The sequence below is a fragment of the Elephantulus edwardii genome, unplaced genomic scaffold (genome assembly GCF_000299155.1).
Source record: "Elephantulus edwardii isolate Elephantulus edwardi_28Jun2011 unplaced genomic scaffold, EleEdw1.0 scaffold00071, whole genome shotgun sequence".
NCBI classification, from domain to species: domain Eukaryota; kingdom Metazoa; phylum Chordata; class Mammalia; order Macroscelidea; family Macroscelididae; genus Elephantulus; species Elephantulus edwardii.
Window position 1 is genome coordinate 14,266,380 of NW_006399821.1, and position 22,130 is coordinate 14,288,509.

The 22,130-nt window shown below is 38.2% G+C and overlaps 1 protein-coding gene across 1 annotated transcript; it reads right to left on the reverse strand.

Annotated features, from left to right (window-relative positions):
- Nucleotides 1-934: 934 nt before the first annotated feature.
- On the reverse strand, nt 935-20,971 carry SSR1 (signal sequence receptor, alpha). The gene is made up of 8 exons (XM_006888736.1): nt 20,814-20,971; nt 16,970-17,082; nt 15,964-16,051; nt 12,697-12,959; nt 10,099-10,175; nt 8,990-9,068; nt 7,003-7,096; nt 935-1,295 (listed from the first exon to the last, which is right to left on the reverse strand). Exons 1-8 carry the CDS (start codon nt 20,890-20,892, stop codon nt 1,228-1,230), a joined length of 861 nt encoding a protein of 286 aa, XP_006888798.1. The 5' UTR covers nt 20,893-20,971; the 3' UTR covers nt 935-1,227.
- Between the last annotated feature and the right edge of the window lie 1,159 nt (nt 20,972-22,130).

Here is a 22,130-nt window from a genome sequence, read left to right on the forward strand (position 1 = left end):
GGTCAGGAATTAAACAGATATTAGCATTTCATTACAAAATATGCATGAGAGAATATGGCTTAAAGACAAAGGGGGAAAAGTCTCTTATATGTCCTTACCATTTTACTTCACAATTTAAGGTAAACTTCATTTACTACTTAGAGCGAGAGTAACTCTATGAAGGTTTATAGAGTCCAATTTAATTGTAGTTCTGAGAATCTTAAGTGCTAAAAAATTATTTTTCAGATTAAAAAAGTTCATGTCACACCACCCCCAAAAGCCCAAACAACTAGTTAACAAATAAAAATCAAAGATATTTCCTTTACAGATTAGAACTGGTTTGAATTTATCTCTAGCTTTGTAATTTGACTTCCTGCTTAGTTCTTAGACCAAAAGAAGATGTTTAAAGCAAAACTGTTTCATAAAAGAAAAAAAAAATTCACCTCTTTAAAAAGCAACACTGAGCAGGTTTAAAAAAAAAATCACTGCAGAGACATTCCCTGGGTCAAAACAGAACAACAACAACAATACAACTCAGTTTGCACAGGTACTAGAAAAAAGAGGGTGGCTGGGTGGAGTCTTGGTATTAAAGGCAGAAAAATTATCACATTCACTATTTTGTTGTTAAAGGTCCCCAAATTCCTTGTGCGCATCTGAGTAGTTTTCTGAACATGTGCAATATAGTAAAATGCCAAAACAATGATATTGCTAAAAAAGCAGCTACTTTTGCTTATGCCTTTAGAATACTATTTGTAAAACAGCAACAATGACAATACAATGCTAATTTGTACCATCAATGGGGATTTTTGACCTATTTTAAAGAAATAAAGAAATTATTTTCTTTAAAACAGTCTAAAACAGGATATCTGTAATCTTACCGGGCAAATGGTCATTAAGTTTAGGTTGGAAGGGAGTTTAAGAAGATGTCAATAAGGACGAGACCAAAGCATTATAATTAGTATTCTAAAAGCATGCTTCAAGTAGTTCAACAATGATTCTGGTAAGACCAACTGCTTACATACATATGCACACACACAGATTTTAATGGTCTAACCCAAATTTGTTACTTTAGAAAAACAAATGCAGTGCACTTTCAGCAATATTATCGCCATAGACTCTGATTGCTCAGTCCACACATAAGTAGTAGGCGCCTTCTATGGTGATATGGCTTCTCTGCATTCATTCCCATCAGGACGAAACACATTAGGGCGGGTTAAGTTAAGACTGAATTGTTGCACAAAGGAACATTTACTCATCAGATCCCACTGATCTCTTCTGTGCCCGTTTCCTGGGCAACCTTCTTGGTGAAGCTTTATCTGGAAGAAAAGAGAAAGAGTTTTGACTATTGTAAAAATACTAGTATCAAAAGTAATTTAAGGGTTTCCTCCAGCTTTACTAAGAAAAAACACACATGCATGAAATAATACCATCTAATTATAAGTACATCTTATTCAGCTATGTTGTTGTATATACTATCAAGGGTTTTCAGAGGCAATTTATGGCATGGGTGGAGACTGTTCATCTTTTGAACAGCCCATCTTTTTTTCTGAGTAGCCAATTCAACACTCATTAGGCCACCAGAGCTCCCTATTAGTTATAGATAAAATAATCACTGAAATAATTCTTCAAGAAATAGTCTCAATTAAAATTTGAAGTAGAAAAAGACCCAATCCCATCATTGTTAGAACAATAAAGATTTCACAATTTAACATGCTTATACTAACCCAACAACAAACATGTGTAAGTAAACACTTTGGGAAATATTTTTAAGAGTTTGAAATCTGCAGCTAAAAGAAACTTGTTAGTCAGTTGCAAAACCAGTATTTACAAATGTAGTCATGCAGTTTGTGGGATTTTTTTGTAATTTCGTAACTTTATCAGGAATAAGTAACAAAATAATATTTCAATACTAACATCATCTCTGCACACAAGCATCTTTTTCTTTCTTTCCCTTTATCTATATTAGATTTTCTGTTATCTATTTAGCACAAACAATCTGTTCTGATTTTGTCCAACATGAGATGTTTGCAAGTTTCATTTTAAAATGAAGAACTGGGGGGAAAGGGATGTTTTATTCAAGTATGGGTTATATTTCTAAGCATGAGTGAAAGTGAAAAAGCCACGTAAAACATCCTATTAAAATTATTATGTCACCATATTTACATATTTATAAGTGGTAAATATTTATCAACAATATTTAGAAAATAACTATTCTGCTTTTGACACAATTAGTTTCCAAAGAACAGATGGTTATGCAAAAAAGGAGGATAACCACATCTTATCACAAACTGAGAGACAACTACTTCATTAACTGTTAAACTCTTCAGAATCATGGCCCAGACTAGGTAGCATGTAATGGTAACCAACAGAGCTTGGCATTACTCTTGCCATGCACCCTGGCACTCATTATTGTGAGACATACTTTGTTAATGTACGTAACAGTTGGAGATTAGATGTCTTACTGGGATGACAAGATGATTAGTCAGTGCAGTCTGCCGAAGAGCAGATGAAGACAGTAATAAAACACATAAATCTGACATTAGTATTCCACTAAATAGATCAGTAAAAGATGGGTGTTTGGGCGTTTTTGAACTTGACTAAACCAAGTTCAAAAACTTGAGCACAATGCATTTTTACAATGAAGAAAGTCTACAACTTTCATCAAATTAAAATAGAAAAGCACTTCAAAAAGTAGTAATCTGTAAGCATGTTATTATCTGTGTAGGTGTGAAGTGGTTAATTCTAAAAATTTCTATCACCCGCAACAAAGTTTTAAAGTGGCAAATGAAAGGATTTGTAGGATCAGTAATGTCCACCACAACACTCAGCAAGGCAGCCCATTCTGCTCATCTCAGGAATGAAACTAAAAATTTCGATTATCTGATCTGGTGTCTAACACAGCAATGTTAAGGAGCTGAGAAATGAGAATAAAAAAAGTAGTATTTTAGAGTCCTCTGATAAACAAATTCCAAATATTCTGTTCCAAATGCAGCCAAAAGTTGCATTTTATTTCATCATGAAAAAATTCAAAATTCAGAATCCAAAAGATATTGGATAAGAACAAGATGAGAAAACTCTTGATAAATATAAAGGTTTTTAAACATACCATAGAAAATCCAGAGTGATGAAGACCAACAATGTTAGTTTAAAGACTAAGGTGCCCTGATCCACTCCATACACAGCCTTTTCCATCTATGTGAGACCTTTCAGTCCTAGTACTCTAAGAGACCTAGGTACCAGGAGCATGGGTACTAATAGGAGTTATCTGAAATGCAGTCTCAAACTCCACCTCAGAGTGGCCAATTTCTGAGTGACATTAACACACACTAATGTTTGAGAAGAACATTTCTACAAGGCAAGTGGCCGATGTCTTGAGTGTTACAGATGAAAAGGGACTTAAGAGATAATAACCAGATGTAATCCATCCACCATCTTTTGTTGTATCTTGTTTTGCAAAGCAAGTTACTAAAGGACTTTACTGAAAAAAATTTCAACACGGAATGGTTATCATATGATTAATAAAATGATCAAGAATCTTGTGTGTTATAATGGTTCAAATAAGAAAACCTTTCTAAATGGAAATACTCTTAAAGCTAAGTATGCCTTCAGTTCTTTAACTTAGAACATTAAAAAGAGAGCGAAACAACTGTGGTATATAAAAAAAAATACATCTAAAACGTAAAAAGAACAAATAAACATGTTTATGCCAACTACACTTATTTTTTCACAACTTTCATTCTCTAAACTCTATATACCTCTAACTCATTTGAAATGGTCTCCCACGACACTGGTAATTCTGCAGGTGAGGCTCCATATGGATCTTGTTCTCAGGAACAAGGAGAAAGGATTATGTGTTTTCTAGCTATCTTAAAATTTCCAAAAAGAATAAGCAGATCTCAGAAATAAACTTGTACAGGCCAATGTACCAAAAGCTTCCTAGATCTAATGAAAATGTTAGCATCTTAATTAGATGTTAGCATCTTAATTGGAGAATTCCAATTAAGTGATGTTGTTCAGAAGCTCTATTATTTCATAATTTTTTCCCACAACATAGATTTACTTTAAAAGAATAAAGAGGGGTTTTGGTGGTAAGATTAGTAGTCATGGTCCTAAAAAAACCTGAGGTTGCAAATTGAGCAAAATAAGCTAGTGTTGTTAAAAAATGCTTTTGTTATATACTTTCAAGCCAGAACTGACCCACAGCTAACCCTGCAGTGGGTTTTCAGAGGCAGTAAATCGCACAGGAGATTGCCTATCTTTCACCTGTAAGGCAGCCAGTGGATTCAAACTGCTTATCTTTTGCATTGGTGACACAATTCCTTACCACTAAGTCACAAGAGACCCTCCCTAAAATGTTTATTAGCTTTAATGGTACCAGTCCTTTTGAGCAGTAAGTCTCATCTCTTTGACATGGTGTTTTGGAAAACACAGACTGTAGAATGAGACAAATATAGTTATCAATCTTGGCAGATTTTCTCCCAAAGAGCAATTTACTTTGCAAGTGAGTGCTGAGTACAAAAAAGGCACCTAACAAGTGTAAAAGTCTTTCCTTCCACAAGATCTGACTATCTAGTGCTCCTTTTCCTAACTTACAAATTGTTTGTATTACTCATAATTACATCCTGCCTGTGATTATTCAACTATTTTACACATGTGCTTTATATTTTCACATAGATCTTCCTGAGAAAACAGTGATAGTTTAAACTCCTTTTAGAACTTAGCAAAACATTACAATCTGTAACTGTTAGGTGCTATTGAATCGAATTAGAGTCAGAAACCTTATGAACAACAGATCTGAACCCTGTATTATCCTGTGCCATCCTCATCATCTCTGACATTGAGTCCACTGCTACAGTCACTTGTCAATTCACTTTGTTGAATACAGTACTCAGTATCTGCAAACTGAAAAATACACTCTTAAATGACTGTATAATTCAATTTTGTTATATATTTTTTGCTTTTAAATTCACGGATGACAATGGCAGGGAGACATATGCTATAAACCCAATCTTCCAATATATCTGTCATATATTCTTTCTAGAGAGACTCTAGCTGTTGTTAGGACTAATTTTGATTTCGGTATTACTAATTCTGTGAAAGACATTTTTTTTTTAAATTTTTGTGTGCATGTACCGTCAAATCAGATCTGACTGGTACAGGAGGAGATGGCCCCTCCTTCCCCGGCAGAGCACCTGGTGGATTCGAACCGTGCACCTCTGGGATTGTAGTTGCAGCTTCTTGCCACTAGGCCACCAGAGCTCCCCGTGAAAGACATTTTTAACTTTTCTTTAAAAATAGCTCATATTTTAAACATATCATAAACTTCATTAAGAAGTTCTAATGATGCTTCAACAATTCAGATCCCCCCAGAAGAGCTGTGGGTGAGCATTAACATTACTGGTAAATATATTCATTTTCTCTTAGACACAAGAGCCTATTATTTGATCCTAAAAGCCTTCTGAGGTCCCAACTCTTTTCACTATTTCTTAGTTGTTGGAATTGATGGAAAACCTCACAAGCAGTCCTTACTTCACCTCTGCCCTGCATGCGGACTTCCAAGCTGTAAAACAACCCAGTGGTAGATGGAATTTGCTCCAGGACTTAAGAACAATAAATGACAAAGTGGAGCCTCTACATCTTGTGGTTCCTAACCTTTATACTATAATAGACAAAGTGCTAGTCAATAAGCCTTTTAAGAACTACCTTCCCTGTGTAACTTGATTTATGCCACTGTTGGAACCTCTACTTGGAATATAATTGCTTTTAATTTTTGTCTCATGTACTTTTAACTTGTTAGTTAAATTTGTGTCTTCTAGGCTGCAACAGTTCCATGATGCATCTTCAAGGATATCAACATGTATGGCTAAGCACAACTGATAACAGTGCATCTAAATTACAAAATCAATCTCCACAATAGCCTCCGTGTTTCCTATTGGCAAAGGGACCCTTTAGAGTAGTGAGAGAAGATCTTCACCCTGAAACCTACAGCACCCCTTTACAGCAGGAAGTAGCTAAGAGAATATGCCATCCCCTTTTCCTTATGAATCAGGGTGAAATCTCTCTCAGGGAGGAGTGATAGGGAATGGCAAAGGACACACTGACAAAGGAGATTGATCAGAACTGGTTTTGAGAAGCACAGTGGCAATGGGACAATTAAAACAGACTTTCAAGGAAAAAAAAGAGAGAGGAACAAACTAGGGGCGTAGAGAAAATAGTGCAACAACGAATGAATGGAAATCCAAAATCTCTGTAAATGTTCATTAAAATTAATAAAATAAAATTTAAAACAACAACAAAAAAGTTCTAATGAACTATAAACAGGCAATGGTCTATACTTCAATTTGAATTTAATTTTTGCTAAACTGAGTGTCAGGAGGATGAGAAATCTGTCCTTCCTCAGAAAGATGCTTCAACGCCATGACTTTCACTAGGACCACTTATGTTGCAAGTTTCAATTCCTTTCAAATCTTGATTCACTTTTGTTCTAACAACAGAACTTACGAATGCTTACTGCACAGCCTTATCTGGTTGTCTACAGGCTCCTCACAAATATAATCCAAACTTATCCCTCTTTAGTTGTGTGTATGTGTTGGCTAGGTATTATTTTCTGTGTATTCTTTCAAGTTGTAATAATTAGTTTTCTACCCAATGAAGTACTAGAAATTATTCCATCACTCATAAACTTGTATTCACATGCATTACAAGAGCCTCAATACTACTGCAAATATCAATTTAAAAAAATCAATTGCCTCACCTCTTCTACTCTGCACTGAAGCAACAGGAAAGAAAAGACAGGAAAAAGATTAGAAATAAAAGACTTCACACATTTGTAAATAAACTATAGTTTTAGAAGCATTTCTAAGTTACAGAAAACACTGGACTTCAAAAGTCCTTGTAACTATGATAGTAGACTGTATAAAAGTAATGGAGAAATGAGCTTCAAATGGGAAGACTGAAACTATTTTGCCAACTATAAAAGATTAAAAAAAAAAACATTTCCCAGCCAAATTTAAGAGTACTTACTGATTTGATTTAAAGTTTCCTGAGGAATCCAACTCATATCAACATCATTCTGATTAGATGTACCCATTTCTACTTTCTGTATGGGTCTCTTGCGCTGAAAAAAACATAACATTTTTAAGACTTCTCAAACATAAAGGTACTTAAATATCTTAGAGATAGATGTTTCTTTTCTAGTTTTAAAACATACTCTTATTCTTTTCCTTTGCTATAAAGCTTCATTATTATGTAACTGGTGAACTAAATCAGAAATTTATGAATTTCTGTTTATACAATAATTTTCTTTCCCTTTGGGAATAAAAATCAGCAAGAAAAGAAACTTTTTATATTCAACAAAATTCAGCATAATTACTGTTGAATTATATTTATTATAAATGCTGCAGAAATGAAAGGTTTTTTTAGAAAGGCAAGCTTTGATAAAAATTCATTTAAACTAAAAATCTCAAACTTTTTCCCTCTCCAACCTAACTCACTGCTGACCGTCCAGTAGGTTGCAGGAGGCTGTAAATCACACAGGAGGTTACCGACCTCTCTCCTTCAGAACTCCTGGTGGATCTGAACCATAGGCATGCTGCCTTTAGGTTAGCAGCACAATGCCCCACACACTAAGCCACTAGAGCGCCCTAGAAATCTGCTAAAAATGGGGGGGGGAACAGGGATTCAACTCTACTCTTTAGTACTTTTTTAAAAGTTAGTATCTCCAGAGCTATCTATGAAGAAACAGAATTATACAGTCCACAAATTAGGTTATGAATAGAAAAGAAAGTGAACTAAAGCACGGCTTCACTTCAAAAACCACAATCCACACCAAAACCCAAAAGGTGACACAAAAATGTGAAATTTCTGTATTCTGTAAGTTATAGCAAAAATATTATAAAAATGAGGTGAAGAAATGTATGGATATGAACATATAAGCAATACATACTTCCTCTTTAAAAAGAAAAGTACCTATAACAACACTTATTATGGTTTCTAGGGAGCTCTGGTGAAAACAGTCTGTAGGGAATTGCACTGCTGAGGCAGTATGAAGATTCACAGAGCTCCGAGGGAGAAAGATGGGCATCTCCTTCCATGTGATTTACAGCCTTGAAAACCCAAGGGAGGTAAGCTATGAAACATCAGGTCTGACTCAGCAGCAAGAAGAGAGACTGTCATTTTTAATATAGATTTGATGCAACTGTATTATACTTTTTCAGTAAGGACAAATATATTTGGAGGATACTGTTTATTTTGTGGGAGGTGGGAATGAAGAGAGAGAGAAAGGGGAAGGGAAGGGAAATAGGATGCAGTAAAGTAAACACCTACCAAGTCCAGAGAGAAAGCCATGGTTATGGTCGATAATTGGGAGTTACCACTTTATTATTCTACCAAGAAAAATGTTGACAGAATACAGAAACCTGTTTTTTTCAAATGAAACTCTCTTAATGCCATGGTGTCAGAATCAACTAATAGCTGACCCTACAGGGTGGCCTGCCAAGGCTGTAAACCACACTGATTATTATTCTTTCACCTTCAGAGCTGCTGGTAGATGTGAACTGCCAGAGGTGCAAAGTTAGCAGCCAAGTTCCTATGGGAGGTATCATCAGATCACCCCTTTCAAATGAAAGTACTTCCTTAACCACTTAAGAATTATGTCCATAGTTTAAATTATCTCTGTAGTAGTAAGAGGCTACACTACAGCCCCAAAGGCATATAGTTCAAATCCACAAGCTGCTCCATGGGAAAAGGATGGGCAATCTCCTCCCACGTGATTTACTGCCTCTGAAAACACACTGGAAGATCAGCTATGAGTTGGTTCAGACTTGACAGCAAACAACAGCATTAAAGGAAATACAGTGAAACCTGAGCTGCTTACATATGAAATAAAATTATCAAAGGAAAAACATCATAAATGGAAGTGAAATTTGAAATTTAGTCTCTTCAGGTTTTCTTTTAAAAAGACAAAGTACACCTGGAAATACATAAACCCAGAGCATTCATTCATAATTACCTTTCTAGATTCTAGGAGTTGATGAAGGCCAACAACCACCAGTAGCCCAAGACCAGCAAGGAACATGTACATAAAGATTCTGATATAAAACAAAATATACAAATCTGCTGTAATTAATAAGACATACACCACAGATAATTACAACTACAATCTAACGCATAAGCTTCCAATTAATTTGTGGAGGTGAAGATAAAAAGCATTTTTTAATTCAACTCAAATTTATGTAGTAATTTTTATGTTTCCTTTATGTTTCTTTCAAGAGTAAATAGCTGACCAAAAAAAAATCCATGTTATGACTAAAACAAATTGCTTAATTGTTAAATTCAAGGCCCACAAACATTACATTAGGGTTTTTTTCCCAAGTCTTACATTTTTCACAATTTAATAACAATCACTTCAAACATAAGTATACAATGATGGATGGTTTATTATTCATAATATATATATACATCTCTGCAAAGGACCCTACATTTTCCAAGGTCAATTTTTTTAACTTGGTTTCAATATTAATTTTTGAGGCACATCACTTGGCTTAAGATGGTAGTCAGTTTGAGGGAATTAAGTGGAAAAAAAATTCAAAAAACAGTAGCAAAAGTCAACTACTTTTAAAAAGCTGTTTTAATTACCTTTCCCAATTTAGCATTAACAGCTCAAGAATCATCTAAAGAAGCACTGTGTAGTAAGAATGTCACACCAAAAAAAAAGTAAGAATGTCACTAAAGCTACAGTCCATACAATTTTTGTTGTTGTTTTGTTGTTATGTGCCGTCGAGTCCCTTGCGACTCATAGCAACCCTATGTACAACAGCCCTAAACTCCACTCTGTCCTGTGCCAATCGCACTGTCTCTGGCACTCCCATCCCAATTATCCCAGTCACTGAATCAATCCACCTCATAGAGGGCCTTCCTCTCCTGCGCTGTCCCTCCACCCTCCCAAGCATGATATCCCTCTCCAGGGACCGGTCCCTCCTCACAACATGTCCAAAGTATGTTAGACGGAGCCTCAGAATCTTTGCTTTTTACTGCTTTAAAAAAAAATGCTGGCAGGTGCAAGACTTGTAATCCTACCTTTAAAACCAAGATCTATTGAATACAGCAACTTTTACTTACGTTTCTCCATCTAATCCATCCTCTCTTTCAATAATTGTTACAGTTTGATTGAAGACAGCATCCTGGAATACATTACCCTGTTTAAAAGAAAGGGGAAATTAAAATGCACCAAAGAAACCCCCCCTAATCTGACACGATTATTTTAGAACAGTTTCCTCAATAGAATTAGTTTTCTCCACTTCGAAGATGAGTAAGACTCAACAAAACTATTTAACTGTACTACCTAATGTCCAGGATTCAACATCATTATGTTACCTTCTGCAAAACAAAAATGTCTCCAACTTGGTCAAAGCTGTTCTGTCTTTTCCTTTGACAAATTATAGTACAAGATACAAGAAAAACAGGGGGAGCTCTGGTGGCCTAGTGGCAAGAAGCTGCACTGCAATCCCAGAGGAACATGGTTCGAATCCACCAGATGCTCTGCCGGAGAAGGAGGCGCAATATCCTCCTGTACCAGTCAGATCTGATTTGACGGTACACGCACACAAAATAATAATAAAAAAAAAAGATACAAGAAAAACAGCAAAAACAAGAAACGCTAGCTCCTTTTGCTTACAAACAAAAGGAAAACACACAATGAATATGCTATAGTAGCAGATCATTCCAAGAATCAGACCACTTTGGTGGCCTAATGTCAAGAAGCTGCGCTATAATATCAAAGGCAAGTTGTTTTAGGTCACCAGCTGCTCAATGGGAAAATGATGGGCAATCTCCTCCCCTGCCTCTGAAAACCCACCAGAGTCAGCTGTGGGTCGGTTCCAACTCAACCGTAGACAACAATTAAAAACAGAATGAAAATTAGGAGCAATCATTTCAAAAATTACTATGTAACTTAGAAGAGACTGGATAACATTAGGCTGAGTGAACTAACTCAGTCTCATAAGGACAAATACTGCATAAGAACATTATTCTAGAAATAGAAGGATTAACTAGTAAAATATGTATGAGGATCCAGGGACGGGGGGTAGGAGCAGAGGGGTTAGGATGGGCAGGAAGGAAATCATAGGGTCAAATAATTTGGTCGGTGGAGGGAGAGAAGGGTAAAGGAGATCTGGTGGCAATCAGGAAAAACAAGGTGATAAAGGAATGAAATACAATGTGAATGAAGGATAGTGTGAAATACAACCTACAGGAACTTTGTAAGCAAACCAATATAAAAGAAAAATTAAAAATACTAAAAAGAAAATTAATTTCTTTTCAATTAATGGATCTTTTATCAATCAGAAACAATTCGTTAGTTTAATACTACTTAGTTTTCAACCTTAAGGAAAATAGATAACTATTCGGAATGTATGATGATTCACAATACTACTACTTTTCTTAGACTTTCGGTTATTGCTAAATTCTCGTTTTACTTTACAATCCTTCAATATCTATTCCTTTACTCAGACAAATCCAAAAATCAGAACACACTAACTGAAATAATAAAAATGCAAATGAAACCTTTTCTCTCACTCTAGTCACCTGTTGGATTAACTCTAATTTTACTTGAAAACAGTATGAAATAGATTCTTAAGTTATTTACCTAAACGTTTAGAGAGCACTTTTTAAATTATTTTGACACTAGAAAGGATTAAAAACCTTCCCTCTCCTTTATAAGGAGAAAAATTGTAGCAAGAGAAATTTAACTCAGATATAAGGAAAACAGTGAGACATCACTGAATAAGCTTCCGCGAGACTTGAAAAGGAAATGGTTTAAACATACTTTCAATCAGAAAGCAAGTAGAGCCAACATCAAGAAGTCAACTTTCAGTAAGAAATCTGTAGTGTGCTTCACTCATTTATCCACTGGATATGTATTTTAACACGCATAACTATCATTAGAATGACATCCAAGTTTCTTATTAGGCCATATGATTCCCAAAAATTAAAAGCGAAACCATAAATCTTTCAGTTAAGAATACCTTAAAAATATTCTATTTTATCTTTGAGGATGTAAGCTAAAAGAACAATTTCAAAAGGCCTCAAAACTTACAAATACCAAAGAAAATCTCTATTATTATCAATTTTGACTCATCTGGTAATCTAGTCGATAGGAAGTTGCAGTGGTAACCAAAGCAGGGTCTATTCTATGCCTCTCCTGTGTTTCTAACCCATTATCTGCAATCCCCTCCTGTATGGCTTACAGATTGCCACATCTTTCACTGGTGGAGAAGTTGACAGATTTCAGCCTCTAACTTTTCAGTTTAGCAAGTGAATACTTAACCATAAAGGCCACCAATTTACAAACGGAAGCTGTAAAGTGGGTAGAACCGGAAGTTACAGAAGTACAAACCAAATAATTTCGTAAGTATTAGTATTTGAACGAGGAGTAGAAGCCAGCATGCAGTTTGCTGCGTTTAAAAGAGGCAAGGTCACAGCATAGCACCACATGCTGATCTCCAGCCCACAGCACCTATCACTGTGAGAGTGTTATCTTCTTCAAGGAATCCAATGCATAACTGAAGACAGATAGGCAATTTCTCTTTCCTTCCTTGGAGCCTAGCACTGTTTCAACCATCAAACAGGCACTAAAGATGAACAAATACAGGACTACTTAAGAAGCAACATTAATTTTCCCATCTATTTCTCTTTAAATAAAGGATTAGAGGGTCTTACGTTCAAATCTTTGTAGTTCAGATTGATGACTAGACCAAAGGGTCGCCCACCCATGGGCTCTGCAGGAATGAAGGAGTACTCAAAAGTTGCCTGTCTCTGGGGCGGCACTACGGTGTTGAGAGGAAGGGCTGTGAAATTCTGGATATAGAACTGGTAGTCCTGAGGATAACGGAAGGAGGCATCTAAGGACTCAACAACAAAGTCTTCTGTACCCTTGTTTGTGAAGCCTACCAGGAACTTCACAATGTTATTTGCTGGAAAATCTGATAAACAAAACAGAAACAGACAAATTAGAAAACATTCAAAGAGTACAAAACAAAGGCAGGGACTACACAGAATTCTGACACCCTGTCCTAAGTGCAAACTTTTAGAACTTCTTCCACAGAACACTGGCTAACCACTAACTAGTAACTGATGGAAACTGATTCTAAGCAGAAACTTTTTTGTGTCTGTTCTCTATCTAGTATCCTAAGAGTTCAACTGATCATCTCAATTTCAGAGCAGACCACATCTAAAACATGTGATCTAAAGAGCTGTTATTTTCAGTAGTCATTATTATGTAGTGAGGTGATCCTCCCCTTTACCTCAAGATGTTATTTGTCCACAAATAATATTAAGGAGTCACAGAAAGACAAAGTCCATTACAGAGGCACACTGAACCTAGGTGAAATTATAATATTCACTGCACGATACAAACTCAACCAGGCACCAGCTGTGCACTTCGATTAATTAAATAACGTAAATCTGAAAGTGAGATCAAATTGGGCATCTACAACAGTAAGAAAAGGGGGGAAGGAAGACTTTCAATCAAATTTTATTCTTTGGGGGTATAATGTTAGAAAGTACATAAAGATTAAATGGGAAATTGGGACATTTTTAAATATAAAGTCTTTACTATGTATACTACACTTAGCTGAGTTCTACCTACTGGACTTCACAGATTTTAAGGTTAGACAAATCTGGGCCTGAATCTGATCTCCATAAACTGTTTACTAACAAGTTTTGCAGCCTCTTAGTGTTACTGTGAGGTGGTGCTGAGTCAGCTCCGGTTCACAGCAAGATCCCATGTACAACAGATAGAAACCTTGCCAAATGCTGTGCCATCTTCACCATCTCTGCTGTGCTGAAGCCTACTCTTACAACTATGTATCGACTCTCTTTTTTTTTTTTCAGGACAGAAAAAGAATTTATTCCAAAAGATGGCAGAATTAAGAAATTCATTCATTCTAAAAAAATACAGTTTGGTGCAACTGTATCACAGCAAGACACACTGTCCCTCTGAATGAGGTCTCCTACTAACTGCCCCAATGGAGCAGTTTCTCCCTTGAAGGCACTTCTGAGTAGGTCTTAAAACACTTGGCTGGCTCTCTCATCATGGACAGGAAAGTGTGATCTTCAAAGCCACAGGTCTCAAGGAGAGGGTAAGGTATTGCTCCAAAGAACAGTATCAGAGGAGTGCATAAGCATTTTGTGTAATCAGCACAGAATAGGTCAGGCAGGAACAAAATTCAGCAAAGTGTAAGAAAGATGACCGGAAAAATACTGCATTTTAGAATAAGGCATTCAAATGTGATGTGAATGTTTAAGGCAGATAATGCCTAACTAGGTGAGTCGAGGCTGTGCTAAGTGCCCATCAGGGCCAGAGATTCTTGCATAAGCTAGACTAATAGCAACAGCAGCTGGGCCAAAGTCAAGGACCAGAGACCTGATGTGAAAGGGAGTGGACCCTGTCACTGCTATGCCACTGAAATAGAGCTAAGAGTCTTTTGCCCAAGTCTGTTAAGAGAACTAGGGGTGAAGATCAGCAACTGGCCGGACTGAGAGCCTTTAACACTGACCTAAAGCCATGAGGCTCAAGGCTGAGATGCCTGTGAGCACATTTTAGAAGCTGTCCTGATGGAGTGATTGTACTGCTACTAATCTGAATTATAGCCTTTTAATTTCCTTCCTATGGTTCTGTGTGGCCTGTGAGTTATCACACCGGATTTTGGACCAACACTGATCCAGCAGCCAGACTGGTACTGGGATGAGTAGAAAGAAGTGTGGGAGTTTGGGGAAGTTGGCTTGTGTTGTTGATGGGGTAATAATCCTTTGTAAAGTTGGTAAAGATAAGCTATGGCCATTCCCACATGGTCCTTGCTTTTTTACAATTGTGCATTGGCCAAGATTATTTCTTAACTATGAAATGGTAACAAAAGCTCTCACAGCATTCACAGGGCTCCTGTTAAGTAAAATAATATATGCCGAGATTAGAGAGCAGTTCCTGGCATACAGCTCTCAACAAATACAAATTGATTACTATTTTCTTTTAATGAGCCTTACGCTTTAACCAGGGAGCTTTGGTGGCACAGCCCAGACCTGTGTCCCTAACCTAACAATGTTACTTTTCTAGTAGTTCAAATCCACTAGTGGTACTGTGGGAGAAAGACGGGCAATCTCCTCTGGTGCAAAAACCCTTTAGAGGAGAAATTAGGAACTGGTTTCAACTTGACAACAAAGTGAGGCTTTAGAGTCTGAATTTCATTATTTCACTACTATTTTACATTCAAACTATGACACAGTTACTTTGTTAGGGCAGTATGAAAACCATTTACATTTCCCATAGCAAAGCGTATCCATTGCTTTCTAGACATGTTGATCCATGGGATTTCCCCAAATGTGACTGCATAATTTGTGGTAGTAAGGGACTGCATTCACACTATGCTCCAGAAATAATAATTAAAAAAAAACAACAACATTTAAAAACCAAAACCAAAATAAAAAGCCATTTTAAAACAAACAGAGCCCAATTTTCTTTTTCTCCTTAAATGCCAGGATATATGAAAAAGTGCATCCTGGAGAGAGTGAAGTCAGGCTGCTCCTTGGAGGCAAGGATTCTGAAGCTTTGTCTGGCATACTTTGGACATACTGCAAGGCGGGGTCAGTCCTTGGAGAGGGACGTCATGCTTGGGAGGGTGCGGGTACAGTGCAGGAGAGGAAGACCCTCACTGAGGTGGACTGATTCAGTTACTGGGGTAATGGGAGTAGGTGTGTCTGAGACAATAAGATTGGCACGTAATAGAACAGGGTTTAGGGCTGTTGTACATAGGGTTGCTATGAGTCGCAGGTGATTCGACAGCATATAACAATACATTCAAATATGGGTGTTCAAACACAGTTTTTGTTTTGTGGCTTTAGGAAAAAAACCCACACCCAAAAACCACCTCATACTTCCCCAAAAGTGTGTTAAATTTAATATTTAACTTAAAATTATTATTTATATACTACCTTCTCCTTTCACAAACAGGATAGTTGTATCTGCACTTGGTGAAGCTTCAGGTTCGCCAGATAAATCTTCTTCCTCTTTATCTTCTGCCTAAGAAAAATAAGATTAAACAGAAGTTACTATAAGAAAAATACAACTGTATTTTAAAAATTTACTAGACTTGAGACAAAGCTTTGCTGAAGTAACAATGGTGTGAATTTTACTATGTCTCATCAATCAGTGCACCCAACTGGAAGCTTCTCCAGGACTGCTGACTTCTTTTGACTTAGTGCCTCTACTCTTCCATTTGCAGCACACTATTGTCACAGTGGGCCAACTGGATAGATAGAGAAGAGATTGAGGTTTTTAACAATTACAGCTTACTTGGCTCCACAATTAACACTCTTGACACCAGCAGTCAGAAAATCAAGACTAGCTGCATTAGGTAAACGTACAGTCAGAAACCTTTCCAGAGTACTAAAAAGCAACAAAGTCACTCTAGACTAGGATTTTTAAGCTCTGTCAGACATATTTTGGGCACATGGCAGGGGGGACCAATCCCTGGAGAAGGATCATGCTCGGAAGAATGGAAGGACAGTACAGAAGAGGAAAGCCCCGGTTGGGATGGACTGAAACAGTGACAAGGGCAATGGAGTCAGTGAGACTGGCTCAGGACAGGGCAGGGTTCAGAGCTGTTGTACGTAGGGTTACTATAAGTCACAGGTGACTTGATGGCAAATAACAACAAATGAGAAAGTTGTTAGAGAATGAGCGCAAAACAATACATACAGAAAATCTTACAGATTACTCTCTCAAGATAAGGAGAATAAAAACAGCAGCAATTCAAGGAAGACATACAGTATATAAATGTGTGTCTTAACAGAAAGATACAAGTCAATGAACAAGTAAACATTTTCTCTATGCAAATAATCAATACAAAATTATCTTTTAATACTAAATTTTCCATAAAAAAGAATTTCTCGATTATTAGGTACATTCTAGATGTACTATATCGTATATAACACTGACCAAATCTGTGGGTTCATCTTCTTCCACTTCAGCTTCATCATCTTCATCTTCAATTATTGAATCTTCTACTGTTTCTTCATCCTCTGTAAGATCTTGAGCTACCGCTAATGACCCTTAGGAAATGGTAAAGCAAGCAGTTATTCTTTACCCTGGGAATATGTTTTTTTAATACCAAATACAGGTAACAACTAACACTCTTTTCAGTTTGCTTTACTGTGGTGATTTGCTTGTTGTAACTCTGGATGCTATACCACTGGTGTTTCAAATACCAAGATGGTCACCCATAGTGGTCAAAGTTCAGTGGAACTTCCAGACTAAGACAGAATAGGAAGGCAAGGCTGGTGATCTACTTCTGAAAACCTGACCAGTGTAAACAGTGGGGAAATATTATTGGATATAGTGCTGAAAAATGAGCCCCTCCAATACAAACTTCATTTCACGTACTTTGGGCATGCTATAGAGGGGTCCAGTACTTAAAAAAAAAAAAAAAGACATCATGCTTGGAAAGGTGGAGAAGTCACTGAAAGAGAAGATCCTCAAGTGGATGGACTAGCACAGTGGCTGTAACACTGGGCTCAAGTATACTGGAGATGATGAGGATGGCATAGGACAATCAGGTAGTGTATAAATCTGCTGCTCATAGGATTGCTATTGGTCACGGCTGACTAAATGGCATCTAACAAGTTGTATGATATTAAAAATATAACTAGGGAAGAGCTGCCTCCTTAAAACAGAGTAAAGACTGAAGTTAAGAGACCACATTGAGTAAATCTGCAAAAGACTTTTTTTGAAGTGTCAAAATGCAAAGATGTCATTTTGAGGACATGGGACTCCACTCGTGGCATTTTTAATCACTTCTGATGCATGGGATGACTGAAGACTAGTAACACCTTTAAAATGTGTTAATAAAGAATTCAGCCTATACCATGGACTGCTAAAAGAACAAAAATATCTTGCAAGAAGTGTAGCCAGGATGTCGTGTCTTCTTAAAAAAGAAGACAAGAAAACTTGTTTCATAATATGAACATGTTGCTAGGTAGGACTACTTCCTGGAGAGGAAGCTCTGGTGGCTTAGAGATAAAGAACTGCACTGCCAAACCAAGTTACTCGGTTTGAATCCACCAGCTGCTGCTCTGAGGGAGAAAGATGGGTATCTCCTCTCATGCAATTTACTGCCTATGAAAACCTACTGGAGAGTCAACTATGAGTTAGTTCTTAACAAGAACTTCCTAGAGAAGGAGATTTGGTGGTAAAGTCCTTAGGGAGTTGCTCTGCTAACCCAAAGGCAGCACCTGTTTAGCAGCCTGAATCCTCCAGAAGCTGTGTGGGAGAAAGCTGAGCAATCTCCTATGTACTTACAGCCTCCAGCACACATGCTGAATGGACAGCTGTGAGTTGGTTTTGACTTGGTGGAAATGAGTTATGAACAGTCCCTAAAGAAGAAATTACTCTTGGTAAACTAGGACAATGAAAAAAGAAAAAAAACCCGTCAATGAGATGGAGTGACACAGTGGTTGCAACAATGGTTTAAATACAGCAAGGCTTGGGTAGTGTTCAGTTCTGTTGTACGCAGGGTCACTATTAGCCGAAATAATTCCGTTAGCAGCTGCTGCTGCTACTACTACTACTACTACTACTACTACTACTACGTAGCCAACTTTCTCCTTAGAGAACATAATCTCATAATTTACGTAAATGATGCCAAATCATGCTGCATCTAGAATAAGGTCTACTTAACAAGTAATATGAACAGGGAACCCTAGTGGCTCCCTATTTTATTGTTAAGGAATTGTGCTGCCAACAACAAATCCATCAGTTGCTCTGCGACAGGAATATGGACAATCTCCTCCTGTGTAATTTACTGCCTCTGAAAACTTACTGGAGGGTTGGCTATGGGTTGCGTGCAACCCAACAACAGCAGTATGAGCAACTGCAAGAGCCCTGTAGTATATAAGGTGCTGGGCTGCTAATTGAAAGGCCAATGATTCAAATTCACCAGTTGTTCCAAGACAGAAGGATGGGTAACTCTTCTCCCATAAGGATTGAGTCTCCGAAACGCATTAGTAATCTCCAACAGCAGTGGGGATGGTGATTTGGTTTTTTGTTTGTTTGTTTTGGTTGACAGTCGTAATGGCAAATGTAGATCACTTTTAAAAAGCCCGCAAACTCTTTGAATGTTATAGTATGCAATTCCAAGGATTGCATCCATGTTAAAAACGTTGCATGAAATACACACTGCTCAGTAAAACTTAAAATCACAAATTAAAAATGTATAGACTGTAACGTCAATAACTATAAAAAGACAATTTCCTTTAAAAGTACTGTCTAGATTCTCTAAGCAACTTCAAAGCATTAGTGAGCCTTCCAACATTTCTCAGAAGCGATGATGTGGCAACTCAGCAGAGGGCTGGGTGAGGGAAAGGAAGCATGTGTATATTCTGCAAGGCCCAGGGGAAAAGTGGGCTACATAAAGACCACCCACTGCAAGTCTTTCTCCATTCTTTAATTCTCATTGGTTAGTCCTTCTGAAAAATAATAATGAATGACACATTATGAACTGGTAAGAGTGGAGGAAGTGCTCAAAGAACAGCTTGACCAAATGAGTGCATTAAAAATTTTATTATTTTCAAAAAAAAAAAAATTTATTATTTTCAAAAATCTGTAAGGAATATACCTATGTTTGATATAAAATTATTTTAAAGTTGTACTTTATTACATTTGAGGGCTTCTGAAAAATAAAACACCCGTTAAAAGAAAAAAAAGTGTTTATAGAATATTAGGTTGCTTAGACCCTCAACTGATACTTCTTTACAAAAGTTTCAAAATCCTAAGAAGTTGTAAGAGAAAAAAAAATGCTTCCAAAGGAAAAGAATTTCTCTTTAAACCTGAAAGTAAATCCACTAATGGTTTTACTGTGTCTCTAATTTTGCCAGGCAGCAACATAAACTCATGAAACAGAAAGAAATTCTGGAGATCATTTAGCCAGACATCCTTTCATCTTTCAGACTGGTAAATGAAGTTCATATCAGAACAAGGTCAAGAAATTAAGACTCTACATTTTTAGAGTAATGCTACCGAACGTTACTTTTACGTAAAGGTAACTGCTGGAAGAATAAGCCTATATACGTACACAACAATATATAAAAAATATATATAATATATATTATACAATATATAAAACAAATCTCTAAGAGTAGTTTTTCCAGACAATGTTTCTACAAACAAAAGACAGCTGGAGAAAACGTGGGCAAGACAGAGGCATCTCACACAGTTGAGATCTGGAGTTTACTCTGGAATGAAGACTCCAGATGACACACAGGGTCTGAGTGCTGATAAACGGGGCAAATGACTGGAGGGACAGTTTGCTCTAACAGCTTAGGTGAGTAAAGAAAGAGCTTCTCTAAATGAATGAGGGACCAGCGCGGCCACTAGCGACACGTCAGCCCAGAGGCGATGGGACGGGGGTGGAGCGCACCCCTGAAGGTGGGGGCCAGAAGTACCAAAGTGGACTGCAGCGCTCCAGAAAGGTGGCCGAGGCCCAGGGTCATCGCTCTGGACAGCCGGTCAAGCCCAGGATCAGCGCTTCGGGCAGCCCGGGGACCGCTGTGGGCCGCAGGGGCACGACCGCTGGGCACTGCCCACTGCACTCTGCATGGCGGGGACATGCACTGGGGCTCGCTGAGCGCACTGGGCCACCGGCTATGCGCCCAAGACTTGAGAAGGTGGCCGACTGGGGCCAGGAAAGTGGACGCTGTACTCCAACAGTCTCCAGCCAGCCCCAATTTCAAAGTTGCCTGGCGTTTCCATCCCGGCTAAGTCCCACCACCCACTGCCCCTGCCTCACCTCCAGGGCCGCCTCTGAGCACGAGGGTGGCGGGGAACACCAGCAGAAGAAGCAGAAGCAGGCGGGGGAGGAGTCTCATGGTGCAACCAGCCTGTGTCCAGTCGCCAACGGCGAATACTCTGCGGCTCCGGCCGTAATGGCGTTACTCTTCATCCGGGGCTTGGGCAGAAGAGGCGGGGCACGCACCACGCTCAGCTCCGCCGTGGCCCCGCCCCGAGCTGAACGACTCAGTCTACGTGGCTCCTCGGCTCCGAGGGGCGGGAGCCGGGCGGGGTGGGGGAGTCACGTGGCTGGCGGCCTAGATTCCCGCGAGACCGGGTCACTCCCCGCCCCTCCCAGAAACGCAGGTATTGGCGGAGACACGCTATTGGCTTCTTTAGTGGAGGGTATTTGAATGTGTGTTCTGGCTGCCAAAGTCTAACCACTTAAATGAGGAAGTTCTGCCAATCCAAGGATTGCTCTGGTAGAGAAAGCTGGGCAGTCTCCTCTCATGCGAGTTACAGCCTCGGAAAACTCGCTAGAGGGTCAGCTCATAACAAGAAGTTCGCGGAGAAAGACCACGAACTACCTACAGCTAGCATTGCAAAGGCATTTTGGTTTTCTAAAAACAAGAGTAGGGAAAACACCCTAGAAAGCATAAAATCAGCCCCCTATATGCTCACCCCTTCTCCTTCGTTATCACAATTTTTAGTTTCTTTTGTGACATCTGAAAGACCACAAACTAGGGCTTTTCCCAGACCAGGCGCGACCCCGAGCAACTCACACCAGATCCACTCGCTGCAATCACAAGAGGCTTTAGTGACGAAGCTTCAAGACGTCTTGTATCTCAGCAGGAGACAGGGAAGTCGACGCCGAGCCCAAAAAAGCAAGGGAATTTATACAAGGTCTAGGGGTTCTTTGACGTGGAATTAGCTCATTGGCTCTTTGGAAAAGGAGAAGGTCAGTTACCTGCTGCTGACGTTAGTTAAAATATGGTTTTTGCCAGTAATTGTTTGTTCAGTTTGTGGTCAGCTAGTTCCTGGAACACAAACATTCACACAAGATCAAAGGTATAGGTTCTTACAATACTTGGGTGTGGGGACATTGTTTAAAAAATTTTCCTTTCATTCCCCACTTCTTTTAGTAAAAGGTTCTAATCATAGAACTAAAAATCTCTGGAGGCAGTATCATTGCAGTCAGGTTCTCTCATATTTTGATATTGTCTTAGAACTATTAATTGACTTCACCGAAGACGACATTCAGATGGCTAACAAGCACATGAAGAAATGCTCAAAATCCCTAGCCCTAAGAGAGATGCAAATTAAAACAACTATGAGA

Bases quoted from the DNA above. Each gene is read 5' to 3' on its own strand.
- SSR1 (XM_006888736.1), bottom strand. From the start codon at position 20,892: ATGAGACTCCTCCCCCGCCTGCTTCTGCTTCTTCTGCTGGTGTTCCCC. The intron at 10,176-12,696 runs GTAAGACCCTCT...TCTTTTAAACAG, and splicing joins TGAACTACAAAGATTTGAAC to GGTAATGTATTCCAGGATGC. The intron at 9,069-10,098 runs GTAAGTAAAAGT...GTTTTATATCAG, and splicing joins GATGGATTAGATGGAGAAAC to AATCTTTATGTACATGTTCC.